At 39.0% G+C, this 19,824-nt stretch overlaps 1 protein-coding gene and 1 pseudogene across 2 annotated transcripts in view; one reads left to right on the forward strand and one right to left on the reverse strand.

Moving 5' to 3' along the window:
* The window catches only part of NFATC3 (nuclear factor of activated T cells 3), a 134,869-nt gene that overhangs the window by 57,693 nt on the left and 57,352 nt on the right, over positions 1-19,824 (reverse strand). Inside the window, 1 exon segment of the mRNA XM_082711664.1 lies at positions 7,822-8,021. Coding sequence (XP_082567790.1) covers positions 7,822-8,021 — 200 coding nt within the window.
* On the forward strand, positions 11,691-12,556 carry LOC309853574 (galectin-3 pseudogene; annotated as a pseudogene). The gene has a single exon. The product of its transcript is annotated as a galectin-3 pseudogene (transcript).

The following is a 19,824-nucleotide window of genomic DNA, read 5'->3' on the forward strand; positions in this document are numbered from 1 at the left end:
GCCCATTCTTGTACCTGCATGCCACTTCTCCCATCAAGAAGTGGAATACCTAGGTACTCCCTTTGAAAGCTGGTCATATGATCTGCTTTGACAAACAGAATGTAACCAACTGATACAGTGGAAGTTATGAGGGTTAAGTCCTGGGCCCACCATTTAAGCCTCATAACTTTCACTTTTGCTCTCTTAGAGCCCTGAGCCACCATGAAGTCCAATTGGCAAACTGGAAAGAAAGGCCAAGACAATCTTCAACTATTCCAGCTACATCCAACCATCTTGGATGTTCAAAACACAGTTGAGCTTCCAGCTGAATTCAGGGGCATGAGTGATCCCAGCTGCCACCACATGAATGGACCAGCTGAGTCCAGCCAACCTTAAGAATCATGAAAATAATGAACAGTTATTACTTTGAGCCATGAAACTATTAGAGTGGTTTGTTTTACAAAACTAGGTAAGTGAAATACAAAATAAAAAGACAGTTAAATTCTATAAAAGTAACCAAGCCAGAAAAGATTTCACTTGTAGGACTACTAATTAGTCATTAATAGCATATTTAGACTTTTCTAGTGCTATGTTAATTAGTAAAAAATCCATCAGGCTAAGATTCTAAGATTCATTTCTAAAGTATACACACATAAAATTAACGTTTTGGTATTTAAGGTCTAACATTTCATTATCTTCAAAATTTATTACTTGTATGGCTGCTTAACTCACAATCATGGTAGGAAACAACAGTACCTACAACATATGTTTGTATTCACCTTTTTTTTTAAGATTTTATTTATTTGCATGACAGAGACACAGCAAGAGAGGGAACACAAACAGGGGGAGTGGGAGAGGGAGAAGCAGGCTTCTCTCTGAGCAGAAAGCCAGATGCAGGGCTCAATCTCAGGACCCTGGGATCATGACCCAAGCCAAATGGAAATGCTTAAGGACTGAGCTACCCAGGCATCCCTGCTCCTTACTTTTTTTTACTAGGACCTTTTCCCATGTTGGTACCTACATGTAATTATATCAGAATTGATTTCATCAGTGCTTTAATGGGGTTTCCAGTATTTTGCTGTTATAAATAAAGCTGTAGTATAAACACACTAAGTTTTTGTGGTTGTTCTCTCAGCAGATGCTTATGACTGAGCCACCCAGGTGCCCCTTATTCACATATTTAAAGAAGAAAGCAAACAGGTAACTTAATAATCAACATTCTTGTTAAAGTTTACTCTCTCTTGTGGTATTCCTTGTCATCGTCCTTTTGCTTTATCTATCAACAGTCCCAACTCTGGTGCTCATTGCCAAGAGCCTACAGCAGTTGTTGTGAGGACAAGATGTGTTAAAAAACTAGGTTCTCAAGAAGGAATAATGCATGAGAAAGAATCTCAAAAGGATGAGTATTTTCATGATCAGAAAGACACAGAAGAAATTTCAAAAAAAAACCACTTTTGAAAGTAAGTATTTGCCATTTAAAGATAATGAATTATATTTAACTAATATTGAACACCTGCACTTCAGCTCAACCAGTATTGATCAAATTGTATGAGGTAGTGATTGTTCATCCTTTTTTGTTTTTAAAGATTTTATTTATTTATGACAGATAGAGATAGTGAGAGGAAACACAAGCACGGGGGAGCTGGAAAGGAAGAAGCCCCAGTGTGGGGCTTGATCCCAGAACGTTAGAATCATGACCCGAGCCAAAGGCATATACTTAACAACTGAGCCACCCAGGCAACTTGTGATTTTTCATCTTAACATGCCAATGTAAATCATTAAGGGGAAAGAAATACCAGAGACTATCCATTTTACTGAGTTTTGAGGAAAGGTATTTTATATAAAAATATGTATGTACTATTTTATTTTAAAGCACTTCTTTTTTTTTTTTTTTTAATCTTTTTTTAAAGATTTTTATTTGTTCATTTGACAGAGAGATCACAAGTAGGCAGAGAAGCAGGCAGAGAGAGAGAGAGAGGAGGAAGCAGGCTCCCCGCTGAGCAGAGAGCCCGATGCGGGACTCGATCCCAGGACCCCGAGATCATGACCTGAGCCGAAGGCAGCGGCTTAACCCACTGAGCCACCCAGGCGCCCCTGTACTATTTTATTTTAAACTCTATCCCTATCATAGGGCTCAAACTCACAACACTGAAATCAAGAGTCACATGCTCTACTGACCTGAGACACTTGGATGAACCAAGGGAAGGTATTTTAGCAGAGAGCTGTTTCTAAGAGAAGATATAGAATGAGCATCAGAAATGACAATCTTAAAACTCTGGCTACATGGGGCACCTGGTGGCTCAGTCCGATAAGCGTCTGCCTTCCGCTTAAGTCATGATCCCAGAATCGTGGGATGGACCCCCACATAAGGCTCTCTACTCAGTGCGGAAACAGCTTCTCTCTCTACTGATTCCCCTACCTGTGCTTGCTCTCTCTCTGTCAAATAAATAAATAAATAAAATCTTAAAACAACAACAACCCCACAATATACCTCTGGCTACAAAATGCAGGAAAAGACTGGACCAACAAGAAAACCACACAGAGGAATAAAAATAACTATCAATTTTGTTTACAAGTATGACTGTATTTTATTTTTTATCTTTTTTTAAGATTTTTTAAAAAAGATTTTATTTATTTATTTGACAGAGAGAAAGAGATCACAAGTAGGCAGAGAGGCAGGCAGAGAAAGAAGGGGAAGCAAGCTCCCTGCTGAGCAGAGAGCCCGATGCGGGGCTCAATCTCAGGACCCTGAGACCATGACCTGAGCCCAAGACAGAAGCTTAACCCACTGAACCACCCAGGCGCCCTTAAGATATTTTTAAAAAGATTTTATTTACCCATTTGACAGAAAGAGAGAAAGTACAAGCAGGGTGAGGTGCAGTGAGAGGGAGAAGCAGGCTTCTTGCTGAGCAGAGAGCCCAACGGTGAAGACCAATCCCAGGACCCTGGGACCACGACCCTTTTGGAAGGCAGACACTTAACTGACTGAGCTACCCAGGAGCCCCTTATTTTTATCTTTAAAAAAAAACTGTAGGGGCGCCTGGGTGGCTCAGTGGGTTAAGGCCTCTGCCTTCGGATCAGGTCATGATCCCAGGGTCCTGGGATCGAGCCCCGCGTCGGGCTCTCTGCTCAGCAGGGAGCCCGCTTCCTCCCCTCTCTCTTTCTGCCTGCCTCTCTGCCTACTTGTGATCTCTGTCTGTCAAATAAATAAATAAATAAAATCTTGAAAAAATTAAAAAAAATAAAAAATAACTGTATTTACTTTTCAATTTTTTAAAAAATTTTATTTGTTTACCTGAGAGAGAGCATGTAAGAGAGCACAAGCAGTTGGGGGGTAAGGAAGAGGGGAAAAGGGGCAGAGGCAGAGAGAGAAGCAGACTCCCTGCTGAGCAAGGAACCAGATGTGGGACTCCAACCCAGAACCCTGGGATCATGAACTGAGCTGAAGGCAGATAGATGCCTAACTGACTGATCACCCAGGTTCCCCCTCCTTTTTTAAGATTTATTCATTTATTTGAGAGAGAGAGAGAGACAGAGAGAGAGAAACAGCAAGGGGAGGGGGCAGAGGGAGAAGGAGGAGAGAAGCAGACTCCCTCCTAGGGTGAGGCTAACACAGGGTTTGATCTCACCACCCTGAGGTCATGACCTTAGCAGAAATCAAGAGTCGGAGGCTTAACCAACTGAGCTAGCTACCCAGGTATTCCCAATATATAACTATATTTTAGGTCAGAGTATAATACCGCCATATCCATATTCATCTAGTTTTAAAAACAGGGAGGAGTTTTGAGTAGGATAAGGCAATGAATAATGGCATCTTATATTTAAAGTATCTTGTAGGGTGCTTACAGCAATGAGTTAGTATAATGGTCTTAAATAAAGAGTCTTACACATGCAAAATAAATTAGGACTGAAATGACCACGCCTATGGGACAGTAGGCAAAACAAGTGGAATATCTGCCAAGCTTTCCCCACCTTAGTGTTTTTAGAGAACAAGAGTCATTTAACACAACTACAACTAACTTACACATAAATTATTTTGAACAATGATGGTCTTATCATGCACAAATTATCTACCATTACTGACACTATAATACATTCAATAACTATAGCTTATAATTAGTTGTTAGGTAAAACAGCCTCATTCATCAGCTGCTCTATTAGCTAAGATACAGGGAAGAAGTTTCCTTAGGTTTGTGTAACTTCTTAGTTGCTTTTTTTTGTTGTTTTTTAAGATTTATTTATTTGAGAGACCGAGTGAACACAAGCAGGGAAAGCGGGGGCAGAGGAAGAGGGAGAGAGAGAATCTCAAGTAGACACCCTGCTGAGTGTGAAGCCTGAATCCGGGCTCAATTTCACAACCCTGACACAATCTGTGCTGAAATCAAAGACTCAGATGCTTCACCAATTAAGCCACCCAGGTACCCCTCCTAGTTGCTTCTTATTCAACCCTTTTCTGGACATACACAATGTTGCCACAAACCTTCTTACAGAATTCCTGTCCCTAATCTAAAAGGCCAGGGTGGATAGAATGGCTAGAGAAAGTTCAGGTGTGCACCTGACAGGGTGCGAGGGTGCGATGAGGGCACTAGCTGTATGTAACTAGTAACAATAGTATTTCTGCAGCTTTTGCTTTCTGGTCTGATCCAGGTAGGCAACATATGCCATATCCTCTTGGGGAAGGGACAGGAGTCATGACTACAGTCTGTTCCACATACTAGTAGATGGGAAAAGGATAAGAGAGATATGTTTAGCTGATTTTCTCACATTAATTGATATGTGAAGCTTTCCCAATTTCTTGAAAATTTTAGAAATTTGTGTACTCTTTTTTGTTTATTGATTTATACATTATTTTTAGAAAGGATGAGGCATTTTACAACATAAATACAAATTAGGTCAACGAAAACAGAAAAAAAAACTTTCAACAGAACAGGAAATAAATATATTCCAAATTTAGGGTTATACAAATTACTATAATTACTGTAACCAAACTTGACTGTGAACTTCTGGAGAACAAGGCAAAAAATAAATGTGGTAAGTTTTTATACGTCTCTCCTTGTCTGGTAAAGCAAAACCTACCATGCCATCAGGAAATACCAGCTTCTCCCTTTAACTTCTAAAGATTCTGTGTATATGTATATATGTAATAATGACCAACTTAAAAGCTAATATTTTTAATAGTGGTTTTTCAGATTATGAAATTATTCATATGGATATTTCTTATTCTATCCTTCAGACAAAGTTAAGAAGTATGGGGTGCATGGGTGGCTCAGTTGGTTAAGTGTCCGACTTCAGCTCAAGTCATGATCCCAGGGTCCTGGGATCGAGCCCCACATTGGGCTCTTTGCTCAGCGGGGAGCCTGTTTCTCCTCTCCCTCTGCTCCTCCTGCTAGTGCTCCCTCTCTATCAAATAAAAAAATAAAATCTTAAAAAAAAGTACAAAACAAAACAAAGTTAAGAAGTTTAAGAAGCTTCTGGTAACTTTCTATTGAACTTGATTTAAGTCCAGTTGCTTTTAAGACCTAGAAGAACAAATGGAAACATGGCCTGCAAACTATCTTCTAGGGATCAATTTTTTGAGTTCTTAGAAAAAAGATGGGTCAACTGAGTTTTAAATTCATCTTTGCAGCTATTACAACTGTATATTCATATGCTTTTGATGCTAAATGAAAAAGTAAGATCCTAGAGTAAAAGGGAAGAAGTTCACATGCACGCATTCTCATTCAGTGGTTAGCCACTTCACTTTATTTGAAAATGGGTCAAATAGGATGCCTGGAGGCAGAGAACTGGGTTGGGTTATTGAGTACCATCCATGTAAACAAAGTAGGTTTTATTTCAATTTATATTAACTTGTCTTTTCTAGTAATAGGTAACAAGGGGAAAAAGTCAACAAGGTTAAGTTCTTTCTTTTTTCCTCCTTTTTTTTTTTAAATAAAGATTTTATTTTAGACAGAAAGAATGTGTGTACAGGGAGGGATAAAGGAGGGAGAGGGATAAGCAGACTCCTTACTAAACCCAATGTGCCGAAAATCAAGAGCTGGATGCTTCACCAACTGAGCCATAATAACTGATTATTTCTTAAGACAACTCTTTTTTTTTTTTTTTTAAGATTTTCTTTATTTATTCATGATAGGAGAGAGAGGAGGTAGAGGTGGAAGGAGAAGCAGGCTCCCCAAGGAGCAGTCCCAATGCAGGGCTCGATCCCAGGACCCAGGGATCTTGACATGAGCTGAAGGCAGATGCTTAACCAACTGAGCCACACAGTGCCCGGCAATTCTTATTTTCTAATAATAGAATTATATCACAAATTGGTATGCCTTCAGGGGTATATGCAGCTTACCCAAAAAGTTATTTAAGTATAAATTTAAAGGAAGAGAGCTAGAGACCCAAATCTAATTTTATGTATGTGTTTTCGCAATAGCCTGGAATGGATGTTACTGTCATTTTAAGAAAGGTCTATACCGTAGTTTGAAATAATCTATGTAACAAACCTCACTGTAACTTTAAAATGCCTAGTTGTGACCAATTAAAAGTTGCATACTAAATTTCCTTTCCCCCCTTTTTTCTCATTGTTAGAGACAGAAAAGTACTCAAGTAGAAAGAAAACAAAATATCCCAGATGTTCCTTATATACAAGGATGAACAATGAGATGTGTTGGGTAGGTTTCTGTGACAAGTCTTTATTTTTTTATTTATTTTTAAAATAACATTTATTTATTGGTTTGACACAGAGAGAGAGCATGAGAGACAGCACAAGCAGGTGGAGCAGTAGGAGAGGAGAAGCAGGCCCCTAGCCAAGCAGGGAGACTGATGTGGGGCTCAATCCCAGGAACCCAGGTTCATGACCTGAGCCAATGGCAGACACTTAACCATCCGAGCCACCCAGGCTCCCCTGTGACAAGCTCTTCGAGAAGAGGCAAATTCAGGGGACGCCTGGCTGGCTCAGTAAAGCATGTGACTCTTGGTCTCAGGGCTGTGATTTCACACCCCACATAGGGCAAGGAGCTTACTTTAAAAATATATATATAAATAATATAACATAACATAACACTATATAACATAAAAAAGAGGCTAACTCAGATGGAAGTTTTCATTTACCCTTCCTCCTTATTCCTTCTGGGACTATAGCTTGGATGTGATGTGATGGCTAGATGTGATGTGCTAGAGCTCTAGTAGCCATTCTGTATCTTGGGGATAGAAGACACATGTTAAAATAGCAGAGAAGAACAAATACAGAGTCTGGAGCACCAATGACTTATGGAGACATCGTGCTATTCCTAAAATGCCTGTGTATTTCTGTTGTGGAATAACAAACTAAATGTCTAGTGTTTACGCCACTCATTTTCTAACATACAATCTAACATATAATAAACTACATATACTCCTAACTTGAACAAAACTCTAAAGCATTCTCATTCAGAAGCTAGCTACTTCATTTTATTTGGAAATGAGTCAAACGGGACACCTGGAGATAGGGTCAATGTTTTCCTTAAGGAAATTTAACAATTATAATAACTGTATTGCAATTATTACTGTCTATCCTATTAGACTGTGAGCAACTTGAAAAAAGTCCATATATATTTTTCTCTATCATTTAATATAACACCTGGCTGGTCCTAGATGGTTCATAAACTTATGGTGAATTGAATTTCTTTTCTGGAAATTTGTTACCAATCTTAGATAATATCCTATGATTATTTACATAATGTTATTCTGTTAATTTAGAACAATGAATACTTCATTTCTGTACTATAAAAAGAAATGTTTTTTTCTGAAAGCTGTTTAAGGGAAAAAAGAAAAAAAAAAAATAAAGAACTGTCCATTTTGAGGTATGTTTCAAGATACCTGGCTGACATATTGTTTTCAGGAAGAAGGGGAATTTCCAGAACCTTTGTGCTGGCAATTATTATCTCTTGACTTGCAGTAGCAACAGTCTTCCCAGTGATTCGATGCACCTGGTAAAATGCATGAGGTCGTAAATATCGGTCATCTGCTGTTCCAATAAACATCTGTAGATTTATCGGCTTTTCATTATAGCCCAGGAGCTAAGTAGGAAGAACAAATGGAAAAATACAATTCATTATCCATGTATTTACAATAAGCTTAGAAGAGTAAGTCTGTTATATTTGTAACATATTATTGATACAGAAAATGTTATTTCAAAAAGATAACAGTAAGAAAAATAAGTGAACAATCTTCCACATTTCAGAAGTTTATGAGTTATAAAATATTGGAATATGTTACAAAGGGATGAGGGCTTTTTCCTATATAAATATCTAAAACAATACAAATTTTACAAAGCCTTCTTACAGAATGCTATGAAGAACCAAAAGGAATGATGATTCTCTTTGTCAGGCAACATTAACCATCCAGATCAGACTTAAAAGACTTGGGTGTGTAGGAAGCTCCTCTAAGAGGCTATTAAAATCATAGACAGTTTGTTTTAGAAGAATCTCAAAAAGCCTATTAGATACTTAAAATTTCAACTGACTTAACAGGCTGGGCTACCTGACATTCTCTGGTATTCTTCCTTCACTATTGTTGAGGTGAAGGTAAGTATACAGAGGGAGGACCAGGAGGTGCTGGAGGTTTAAAAAAAAAAAAAAAAAAAAAAGTGGCCACAAAGATGGAGGAAAATAAAGGAAACAGAGCCTAAAGAAGTATACATTTGGCACTTAGGGAGACTCCCCTATCCAATCTGATGGCTGAGTAGCATCAGTATGACCCATCATCATGCACATAACAATTAAAAACTAAAGCACAGGGTGCCTGGGTGGCTCAGTGGGTTAATCCGCTGCCTTCAGCTCAGGCTGTGATCCCAGGATCCTGGGATCAAGTCCCGCATCGGGCTCTCTCTCTGCTTCGGCGGGGAGCCTGCTTCCCCGCCCCCCCGCCCCCGCCTGCCTCTCTGCCTACTAGTGCTCTCTGACAAATAAATAAATTAATTAAAAAAAAAAAAAAAAAACCCTGGAACATAAAGAATAACTTGAAAGCATGGAAGGTAACCAACATAAGCATATACTAGAAGCAAACTGACACATGTAAGAAGAGAGTAAGGAAAAGTATGTTTCCTGTTTTTAAGGCTTTTAACCTGAGAGAAGGCCAGAGTCCATGCCTTACAAAGTGGCTGAAACTCCTACAGAAAATCTAGTCTAGGGTGCCTGGGTGGCTGTCTGTTAAGTGTCTGTCTTCAGCTCAGGTCAAGATCTCAGGGTCCTGGGACAGAGCCGTGGGTTGGGGTCCCTACTCTGTGGGGAACCTGCCTTTCCCTCTGCTCTTCCCCCAACTTGTGTTCTCCTTCTCTCTCAAATAAAATTAATAAAATCTTTAAAAAAAAAAAAAAAAGAAAAGAAAATCTAAAGTCTGAAGGGCCTGAAGAACAGGACAACCACAGCTCCTGGAGAATAAGAGGGAAATCCCAGAAAGGAGACAGCCGGAGAGGGGAAGCTCCAAATTATATACATAAACTTTGCCCAATCGTTTGATTGACCTGGGAACCACCTATGAACATGTCAGATCCCAAGGAATGTAAGGCTAACATAACTGAAATGAGATTATGAGCTGCCACCAACCAGAGAGAGACACATTTTACAGGTTGACTCCCACCAAGTTAAGTGACTGCTTAAACAAAAAACCAAAAATTCAACATTCTTTGGGGGCACATTTGGTGTATATCTGTTTTTGTTTTGATGTTTTTGAGTTGGGGGTTCTTTATATAATCTGAATTGATCCCTTGCAGATACATGATTTACATATATTCTCTCTCATTCTGTAGTTTTTTTCACTTTCTTAGTAGTGTCCTTTGATACGTGAAAGTTTTTAAATTTGATGGACTCCAATTTATCTGTTTTGTCTTTTGCTGCTTATACTTTTGGTGCCATACTTGAGACACCATTTCTAAATCCAATGTCAAGAAGGCTTCCTTCCAATGGTTCCTTCTAAGAGTTTTATAGCTTTAGGTCTCACATTTAGGTCCTTGATCTATTTTGAGTTTATTTTTGTATGTGATGTAAGGTAAGGGATCAACTACATTATTTTGCATGCAGATATCCAGTTTTCCCAGCACCATTTGTTGAAAAGATTGTCCCTTCCCCCACTGAATAGTCTTGGCATCCTACAGAAAATGAACTGACCAAATATGTTAAGGGCTTATTTTGGGGCTTTGTCTTGTATTTCATCGGTCTGTTTCTATGCCAGTACCACAGTGTTTGAAATACTATAGTTTTGTAGTAAGTTACAAGTCAGTAAAGTAAGTCCTCCAACTCTTTTTCAGGACTGTTTTGCCTATTTGAGACCTTTCACTGTTCCATATGAATCTAAAAATATGATTTTCCATTCAAAGGCAGTTGGAATTTTGGTCTAAGTATAGCACTGAATCTATAGAGTGCTTTGGGCAGTACTGGTGGCTTAATAATGTTAAGGCTTCCTATCTACAAACACGGATATCTATTTTTATTTTACATATGCTTAAATTTTATTTTTATGTTTCCATCTACATTTTTCTTTCAGCAATATTTTATAGTTTAAAAGTGCGCCTATTTTGACACCTCCTTGGTTCAGTTCATTCCTAAGTATTTAATTCCTTTAGATGCTACTGTAAATGGAAACCCTTTTTAAAATTTCCTCTTCAGGTTGCTCATCAGTGGTACAGAGAAACACAAATGCTGAGCGTATGCTGATCTTCCACCCAGAAGTGCTGTATTTACTAGCTCTGTGGTCTTCTTGTGGATGATTTTAGATTTTCTATGTACAGGAACATATCTATGAATAGAGACAGTCTTACTTCTTCCTTTCCAATTCAAATGACTTCTATTTCTTTTATTGTCTAATAGTTCTGGCTAGAATTCCCAACACAAATGCTGAATAGGAGTGGTGAAAGTAAACATCCTTCTTCCTAATCTTAAGGAGAAAGCTTTCAGGCTTTTACCATTAATTAAATATGATTTTAGCTGTGGGCTTTTCAGAAATTGACCTTTCATGGTAAGGAATTTTCCCCTTTCCCAGTTTGTGTGTATGGGGGGGGGGGTAAATGAAAGGCTATTAAATATTGTCAGATGCCTTTTCTGTGTCAACTGAAATGATCGTATATTTTTTATCCCTTCTGTTAAATGTGGTGTATCATATCAATTGATTTTCCTGTGTTGGGCCACCTTTTGCATTTTGGGGATAAATTCTACTTGGCAATGATGTATGATCCCTTTACTGTGCTATTGGTTATGGTTTGTTAGTTTTTAGTTAAGAATTTTTGTTTATATTACAAATAGAAATATAAATACTGTATCTTTGTCCTTATCCATTCAATTAAATTTTTTTTTTCCTATCTCTACTAAAATCCCTCTATCTCTTCACATATGTAGCTTATGTTTTCTACTAGATGGTTCAGCATTATATCATGGCTATTATTAAAGACTCTTTCTGATAACTCCAACACAGATGGAGAGAGATCTAGACCATGTCTGGGCCTGCTCTTACCAACTGCTTTTCTTTTTATTGTGGATCACACTTTCTTTTTTGTGTGTGTATTGCTGACCATATCCTGAACATTTTGTATTCAAGAGACTTCTAGAGACTCAAGTAGGAAAGTATTTACCTCCAGAAAAAAGCATGCTATTTCTTTTGTCAGGTAACAAATTCTTAAGCTATGTCTGGGCTTTGCTGCAGCCTTAGTCTGATTCCCCGGCTTTGAGATAGTGGTTTCCTCATACTTGGTGGTCTTACAAGTTTCAGAAAGATGTGTCTCGGGGATCGCAGCACCTCACCAGAAGCCACCCCCGCAGCAAGCGAGCAAGCGCCGAGGCGTTGGGAAAATGGCAGACAATTTTTCACTTAATGATGCTTTATCTGGGTATGGAAACCCAAACCCTCAAGGATGGCCTGGTCAATGGGGAAACCAGCCTGCTGGAGGAGGGGGCTACCCAGGGGCCTCCTATCCTGGTGCCTACCCTGGACAGGCCCCTCCTGGCAGCTATCCTGGACAGGCACCTCCAGGAGCCTACCCTGACCCAACAGCTCCTGCTTATCCTGGACCACCTGCACCAGGAGCCCACCCTGGGCAACCGAGTGGGCCTGGGGCCTACCCGCCTCCTGGACAGCCAAGTGCTCCTGGAGCCCAGCCCACTGCTGTCGCCTTTGGCATCCCTGCTGGACCACTGACTGTACCTTATGACCTGCCCTTGCCTGGAGGAGTCATGCCTCGCATGCTGATAACAATTCTGGGCACAATGAAGCCCAATGCAAACAGATTTGCTTTAGATTTCAAGAGAGGGAATGATGTTGCTTTCCACTTTAACCCACGCTTCAATGAGGACAACAAGAGAATCATTGTTTGTAATACAAAGCTGGATAACATCTGGGGAAAGGAAGAAAGACAGGTGACTTTCCCATTCGAAAGTGGTAAACCATTCAATATACAAGTGCTGGTTGAATCTGACCACTTCAAGGTTGTGGTCAATGATGCTCACTTGTTGTAGTATAATCATCGGATGAAAAATCTCCAGGAAATCAGCAAACTGGGAATTTCTGGTGACATAGATCTCACCAGTGCTTCACATGTTATGATATAATCTTAAAGGGGAAGATTTTTTTTAAAAATGAAATTGAATATAAACCCTTACACATTGAAACTTCATGTTTCCTGATTGAAAATTTTCACTTTTATTCATCACTGTCCTTGTAAATCTTTGATTTAATAAACATTCTAAGAGTTCAAAAAAAAAAGAAAGAAAAATGTGTCTCAGTAATCTCTACTCCTACTTTTAGCCACCAACTGGGAGAAAGATTTGTTCCATGGCTGCTTTAATCCATTAAACCAGCAAGGGAAAGACATAATAATGTAGGTTCCATAAAGTCTATTTTTCAATACACATACTGGAGGTGGTGTCCGGCTCTTCAAGGCAGCAGTGGAGTTTCCAGCACTCAGTCCCTAGCACTGCCACAAGTTATGGTAATGAGTCCCAGTGTCAGTGATGCCTTCACTATAGCAGTACTGGGTTGGATGGCTGGACAGTGTTCCAGACCACGTAGCTTGAAGCCAGAGATTTTATAATACCTTTTAAGAAAAATTCTCCTCTTTCTGTACTATGGTTTATAAATTATCCTGCTACATGATATCAAATATAAAATGCCTAATACAGTGTTGTCATGTAGGCAGTGATAAATACTAGCTACCAGTCTTATCCGTGTTTCTAGGTATGTAATGTAGTCAGAATTCGAGTATGTAGGAGTTCTAGTCTACTATGAGGTTTTTCAGGTGAACACTTCACTCCCCCTACTTGTCCATTCATGAATCTGTAGTGGAATTTGTAACTAAGCAACATCATAATTGATTATCCTCTAGCCCAGGAAAGGACATGAAGATTTCTGCCTATTCTGGGGTAATATAATTGACCTAGGATGGTTTTCAGGACTGTAACACTTATAGAGAAGCAATTAAAGCCTGGACCATTACAAAAGCCTTATAACCATTCTCCCTGTTCTTGCTCTTGCTCTCATACAGGCTACTTACTGTCAGGAGACAGAACAAACTTTTAACTAGATAATTTCATGCCCTGCTCAGAACTCTCTAATGGCTTCCTTCCAACACTCAACTAAATCCAAATGCCCTGTGGTGATTTATAAGGCCTATGTGATTTGAGCCCTGGCTAACTTGTTGCCTTACCTTCTCTTCTTACTCTTTTCCCTTTCACAGTCTGCTCTAACCATCCTGGCCTTATTGCTTGACGAAACCCACGTTTATTCCTAACCTCAAGGCTTTCATATTTCATACTTTATCACTATGGAACATTCTTTCCTCTGATCTTCATATTACCTCACTCCTTCAGTTCCATAGTCAAAGGTCAGCTCCTCAGAGAAGACCACCTTATCTAAAATACCATATCACTGTCCCCTTCCCTTTTTTATTATTTTTCATAGTATGGATCACTACAAAAAGTATGTTATAGGAGCACCTGGGTGGCTCAGTTGGTTAAGTATGTGACTGTTAATTTCTGCTCAGGTCATGATCTCAGGGTTTTGAGATCAAGTCCCAGGTCAGACTCCCAGCTCTGCAGGGAGTCTGCTTGAGATTCTCTCCCTCCCTCTCCCTCAGCTCCGCCCCTCACTAGGCATGTGTGTGTGCTTGCTCATTCGCGCGCGCGCGCTCGCGCTCTCTCTCTCTCTCTCTCTCTCTCTCGCGCGCGCGCGCGCAAATAAATCTTTTTTTACAAAGTGTGCTATAGATTTATTATCTGTTTTCCTCAGTACCATTTAAGTTCCAAAAAGGCAGAAACTTTGTCTTCTACCTCTACCCCTTCCTCTTTTAACTGAAGATCCATTATGGAAATATCCATATTGAATATCATTGCTTCAGCCAATACTATATAGATGACAACAAAATAAAGAACAAAGTGGCATGTATTAAACTTTAAGAAATTAGTGAGGACTTTTTAATTTAATTTTAAAGATTTTATTTAATTATTTGACACACAGAGAGAGAAATCACAAGTAGGCAGAGAGGCAGGCAGAGAGATGGGGAAGCAGGCTTCCTGCTGAGCAGAGAGCCCAATGCGGGGCTCAATCCCAGGACCCTGAGATCATGACCTGAGCCGGAGACAGAGGCTTAACCCACTGAGCCACCCAGGCGCCCCTGAATTTTATTATATTTTTTTAAGATTTTATTTAAAGAAGTCAGTGAAGACTTTAACATCATGTGTACTGAAAATTTAAATTAGAATGGAAGTAAAAACATAAACAGAAAATAGAAACAGAGAGGGATGAATACAATAAATCCTTCCCTATAGAGATTTCTCTAACTGCCTATATACAGAATGAAAGAAAAGAAAAAAAGAAGAAGTTCTGAGATTCAGGGGCGCCTGGGTGGCTCAGTCAGTGAAGCATCTGCCTTCAGCTCAAGTCATGATTTCAGGGTCCTGGGATCAAGCCACATGTTGGCCTCCCTGCTCAGTGAGAAGTCTGCTTCTCCCTTGTCCTCTCCCTCTGCCCCTCCCTCCGCCCCTCCCTCCCCCTTGGGCACACACTCTTATAAATAAAATCTTTAAAAAAAAGTTCTGAGATTCAGAATCTAATAGAATGGTGGTATCACTAGCAAGTAAAGTGAAGAAGTCACTTTATTTAGATTTAGAACAGTTCTGGAGACAGAGGAGGTAATGTTTTCACCGTTGGTCATGGTGGTTTCAAAGTAACAATGACACAGATAGATGGAAATGCGAGACTATATAAAAGATGTACATCCTTTTATTTATTTATTTATTATTATTATTTTTTAAATTTTATTTATTTATTTGACAAAGAGATCACAAGTAGACAAAGAGGCAGGCAGAGAGAGAGGAAGAAGCAGGCTCCCCACTGAGCAGAGAGCCTGATGTGGGGCTTGATCCCAGGACCCTGAGAACACGACCTGAGCTGAGGGCAGAGGCTCAACCCACCGAGCCACCCAGGTGACCCTATACATCCTTTTAGACCAACCTTAACATTGACTGAATGATAAACACAATGCTTTGCTATCTATTTTGATAACAAAATAATACAGTCCACTGTGCCTTAAAAGGATGACCTTTGAAATCCATTTTTTTTGTTTTGACAGAAGTATGCATTGTAAAAGTTCCAGTACAGTCATACTCTGAGGACTTGAGACACTATTGAGTTTTAAGATTTGCACATCCTGAGCAAAGTGTGAGGTGATGAGAGTACCACCTATGTTCTCTATCTTAACTGCTCTGCCATCACTGCATAAAAACAGTCACAGACAATATATAAATGAATGAGCATCGCAACAAGCAAAGTGAGGTACACTATGGGCATTTTATGACAAGGGGCCAGAGACTGAAATTCCTATCAATGCATGGGATAATCAGTTCTTTCAAGCACAGAACCAGTTGATATTGCACAGAACTTCAGAACGTCCTACAAACATTTACATATATAGAAAAGTTTATGAACTTAGAATCCAACTCCCTAGTATATATAAATACCAAAAAATTGCAGCTTTTTTTTTTAAGGTTTTATTTCTTTGTCTCAGAGTGAGAGAGGGAAAGGGCAAGCATGGGGAGTGGCAGAGTGAGAGGGAGAAGCAGGCTCTCAGCCGAGCAAGGAGTCTAACGCGGGGCTCGATCCTGAGCCGAAGGTAGATGCTTAATCGACCACCCAGGTGCCCCAAAACTGTCAAAGCTTTAACACATGAATGTCTAATGAATGTGACTACCATATAAACTTAAGAAAACTTTAGTAAGAGCTCATCATTTCAGAAAATCATGTTATTGCCAGTAAGGCCGCTTGTTAATGGAATTTAGGTTGATGATCAATATACCTGCTTTTGTATCCAGAACACTTGCAGTGATACTGCAGGTAAAAACATCTAACTACTTCATTGTCTTCTATAGTCAATACCAAGCTTTTTCATTTTGAAACACAACTATTTTGTTATAATTTAGTTTTCTACATTTATTTCCTTGTAATATTATAGCATTATTTTTATATTCTTAAATTTGCACAAGCAAGTTGATTAAATAATCTTTGCATTTCCATTTCAGGTTAATAAAATTCTATTACAAAATATCTGTTTAAAATAAAGTGGAGTTGGGTATGATCATTAGTCTAGAATATCCGTAGTCAAGAGGCACATAAGTATTTTTTTTTTTTTACATATCTGTCTAAAAGCAAATCTTGCAATTTTCTGTCTAGGAAACATAAACTTGTTCTAAACATTTTGAGAGTTAAGAAAGGGGGGTCAGCAGTCTCCCTATTTAGTATGCAGACTTTCATTATGCCTCCACTCTATTTTCTGTACAGATCCTCAAGCTCTGCCTTCAGTAATTCTAGAACCTAGAATCTTTATTTTATTCCCTCTGAAGAGTAAATCTGCAATATTCTCACAGGGTGAGACAGTGGTTATCACACAGCTATGCCACATAAGAGAAAAATCCGGGAACTCTAACTACTTCTGCAGACTTTCAAACAATCCTTTTGCTGTCAGCTCCACCTTGCATCCTACTTTCAGAGACACTCACTGCCTCAAATTCCTGAGTCTTTCCAGGGTTCTTTGGTGTAAAAAGAGTTGTCTTTGTTATTCATTCTTTCTCTCTGTCCAACAGGCTTAAGTTGCAGCTGCCTAAGTTCTAATGAAAGTAAAACACATGTGTGCTATTTACTATATTTAACTGGAAGCTGCAGTTTTCTGTATTTATATAGTCAAGAAATCTATCAATATTCTCTCTTTTTTTAAGATTTTATTTTAAAGTAATCTGTACACCCAACATAGGACTCAAACCTACAACCCCAAGTTTAAGAGTTGCACACTCTGGGGCACCTGTGGGTCTCAGTCAGTTAAGTGTCATACTCTTGATTTTGGCTCAGATCACTATCTCAGGGTCATGCAACTGAGCCCTGTGCCAGGCTCTGGGCTCAGTGGGGCTTCTGCTTGAGATTCTCTCAATCCCTCTCGGTCTTCCCCTCCCCCGCATGTGCACATACATGTGTACTCTCACCCCCTCTCTAAAAAAAGGGGGGGGGGAGTTGCAAACTACACTGACTGAGCAGCCAGGCACCCCTCAATATTTTCAGCTGTAATTTCTTTTCATATATTTTTGTAGAATAAGTTAATAAATTTTATATAGCTTTAACTGAAAATAATCCATAAAAAATATAATGCCAACATGATCACAATAAGAAAAAAACAATCTAAGGGGGCACCTGGGTGGCTCAGTGGGTTAAAGCCTCTGCCTTTGGCTCAGGTCATGGTCCCAGGGTCCTGGGATCGAGCAACGCATCAGGCTCCCTGCTTAGCAGGGAGCCTGCTTCCTCTTCTCTCTCTCTCTCTGCCTGCCTCTCTGCCTACTTGTAATCTGTCAAACAAATAAATAAAATTAAAAAAAAAAAAAACCTAAGTAAGTTAATAACTAAAGAAGAAATTGGAAACCCATAGCTAATAAGTGATTATCTATTCCTTTCTGCTATACCTGTTGCTCTTTCATGTTTAATCCAAACTGAACAAATCATTCTATGGAACCAACTATTCACCTAGTAGAGGAAGAAATACCAACTTTACCACTAGCCTCCAAGTACTATGCAGGGGACAGGGTCCATCCTGTTATCTCCAGAGCACAGTACAGTACCTAGCACGTTACAGACGGTCAACCACTGCTAAATGAATGAATTTTGGAGTAAGACAGTACAATTTGGTGAAGCAAAATAACACATGGGGTTAGTCAACAGAATTATTTAAATAATAATAATAGTCACTGAAGTGGGTAGTTCTAAACAGAGTAGCTGAGTCTAAAATAGAAAATACAAATAAAAATTTTATTGCTATCTATTAAGCTACCCAAATATCACATAACGTACCAGTAAGTACTATATACCAAAGTATCCTAGTCATATTAGATGACTCACATTAATACCAGCTTGGCAAAGACATAAGCCACCTGTCCTTTATACTTCGATAGTAAAATAAACCAGTGATGCGGGAAGGTAATCATGCATATAAGATTTCAAAGGGAATATATTTCATAACACATATTTCAGCCAGCATCTGCTCCAAGCATATGTATTATATGCGTATGAAAAATAGGGGCTCTTCTATGTACCTTAGCAATTGTAAAGGACCACCAAATAAATTAGACTGCTTTCCCATTTCATTTTCAGAGGAGCATTATGTTATAGGCCATAAACAAATTATTGCTGCTAACATTACTCTCTAAAAACTTTCATCTAGAATAAGTATACCTCTCTTCAGACCACCCTCTGCTTTGGAGAAAAAACTAAGCCAAGCTGTTTGTTATGTTTCTGTATCGTTTCCATAGCAAAGGTCTGTGCCTGCTTAATTTAACTAAAGCTGGAGTGTTAAAGCCTGAAGGTCACTATAGGAAAAACAAGAGCTTCAATAAGAGCAATTCTATTATCAGTTCTACTAAATTACTTGGGGGGAGGGAATCTGAACATATCAGAAACATGAGAACACATCGCAGAGATACTAAAAATACAAAATTAAATTTCCATAATATAAACTGCCTCAAAGTGAAAATGTACATATAACATCATATAAAAAAATCATCACCAGGGAAAGGATTTCAGTGTATGATGAAATAGAAAGTCTAAATATGAAAAAATTCTGTATTTTTATTTTAATTTCTTAAGATTTATTTATTTACTTCAGAGAGAGATAGAAAGCAAGCGAGAGTGGGGAGGGACAGAAGAAGGAGAATGAAAACTTCAGGCAGACTCCGTGCAGAGTATGGACCCCAAAGTGGGACTCGATACCATGACTGTAAGATCATGACCCAAGGCAAAAGCAAGAGTCGGATGCCACCCACCTGAGTCACCCAAGTGCCCTAACAATCCTCATTTTTAAAATTTCAATAATTTTTGAGAAAAGATTCAAAATATCTATACCTTGGGGTGTCTGGGTGGCTCAGCTGTTTAAGCGTTTGTCTTTGGCTCAGGTCACGATCTTCAGGTCCTGGGACTGGCCTGCATCAGGTGCCATGCCCAGTGGGGAGTCTGTTTTTCTCTCTCCCTCTGCCCCTCCTCCCGACTTGTGCGAGCACTCTCAAATTTTAAAAATACAAAATATCTGTGCCTTAATACAACTGTCACTGTATAATAAAATGTATGTGTAGCTTTATGCAATTATCCCATGTGTAGATTCACATAACCAACGTCACAGTCAAGATAAGGAACTCTTCCATCACCAAAAAGGAACTCTCTTTTGCTACCCCTTTACATTTGCAATCTTCAACCTCTTCCTGTTCACTGGCTATCAAACCACCACTGCTCAAAACTTTCTGCAATGATAAACATCTTCTACATCTGCATTTTTAAAAAATTCCTGATTTACGTGGAATCAATTCTTGTGTA

Source organism: Mustela nivalis (assembly GCF_964662115.1).
Source record: "Mustela nivalis genome assembly, chromosome: 18".
In the NCBI taxonomy this organism is placed as follows: domain Eukaryota; kingdom Metazoa; phylum Chordata; class Mammalia; order Carnivora; family Mustelidae; genus Mustela; species Mustela nivalis.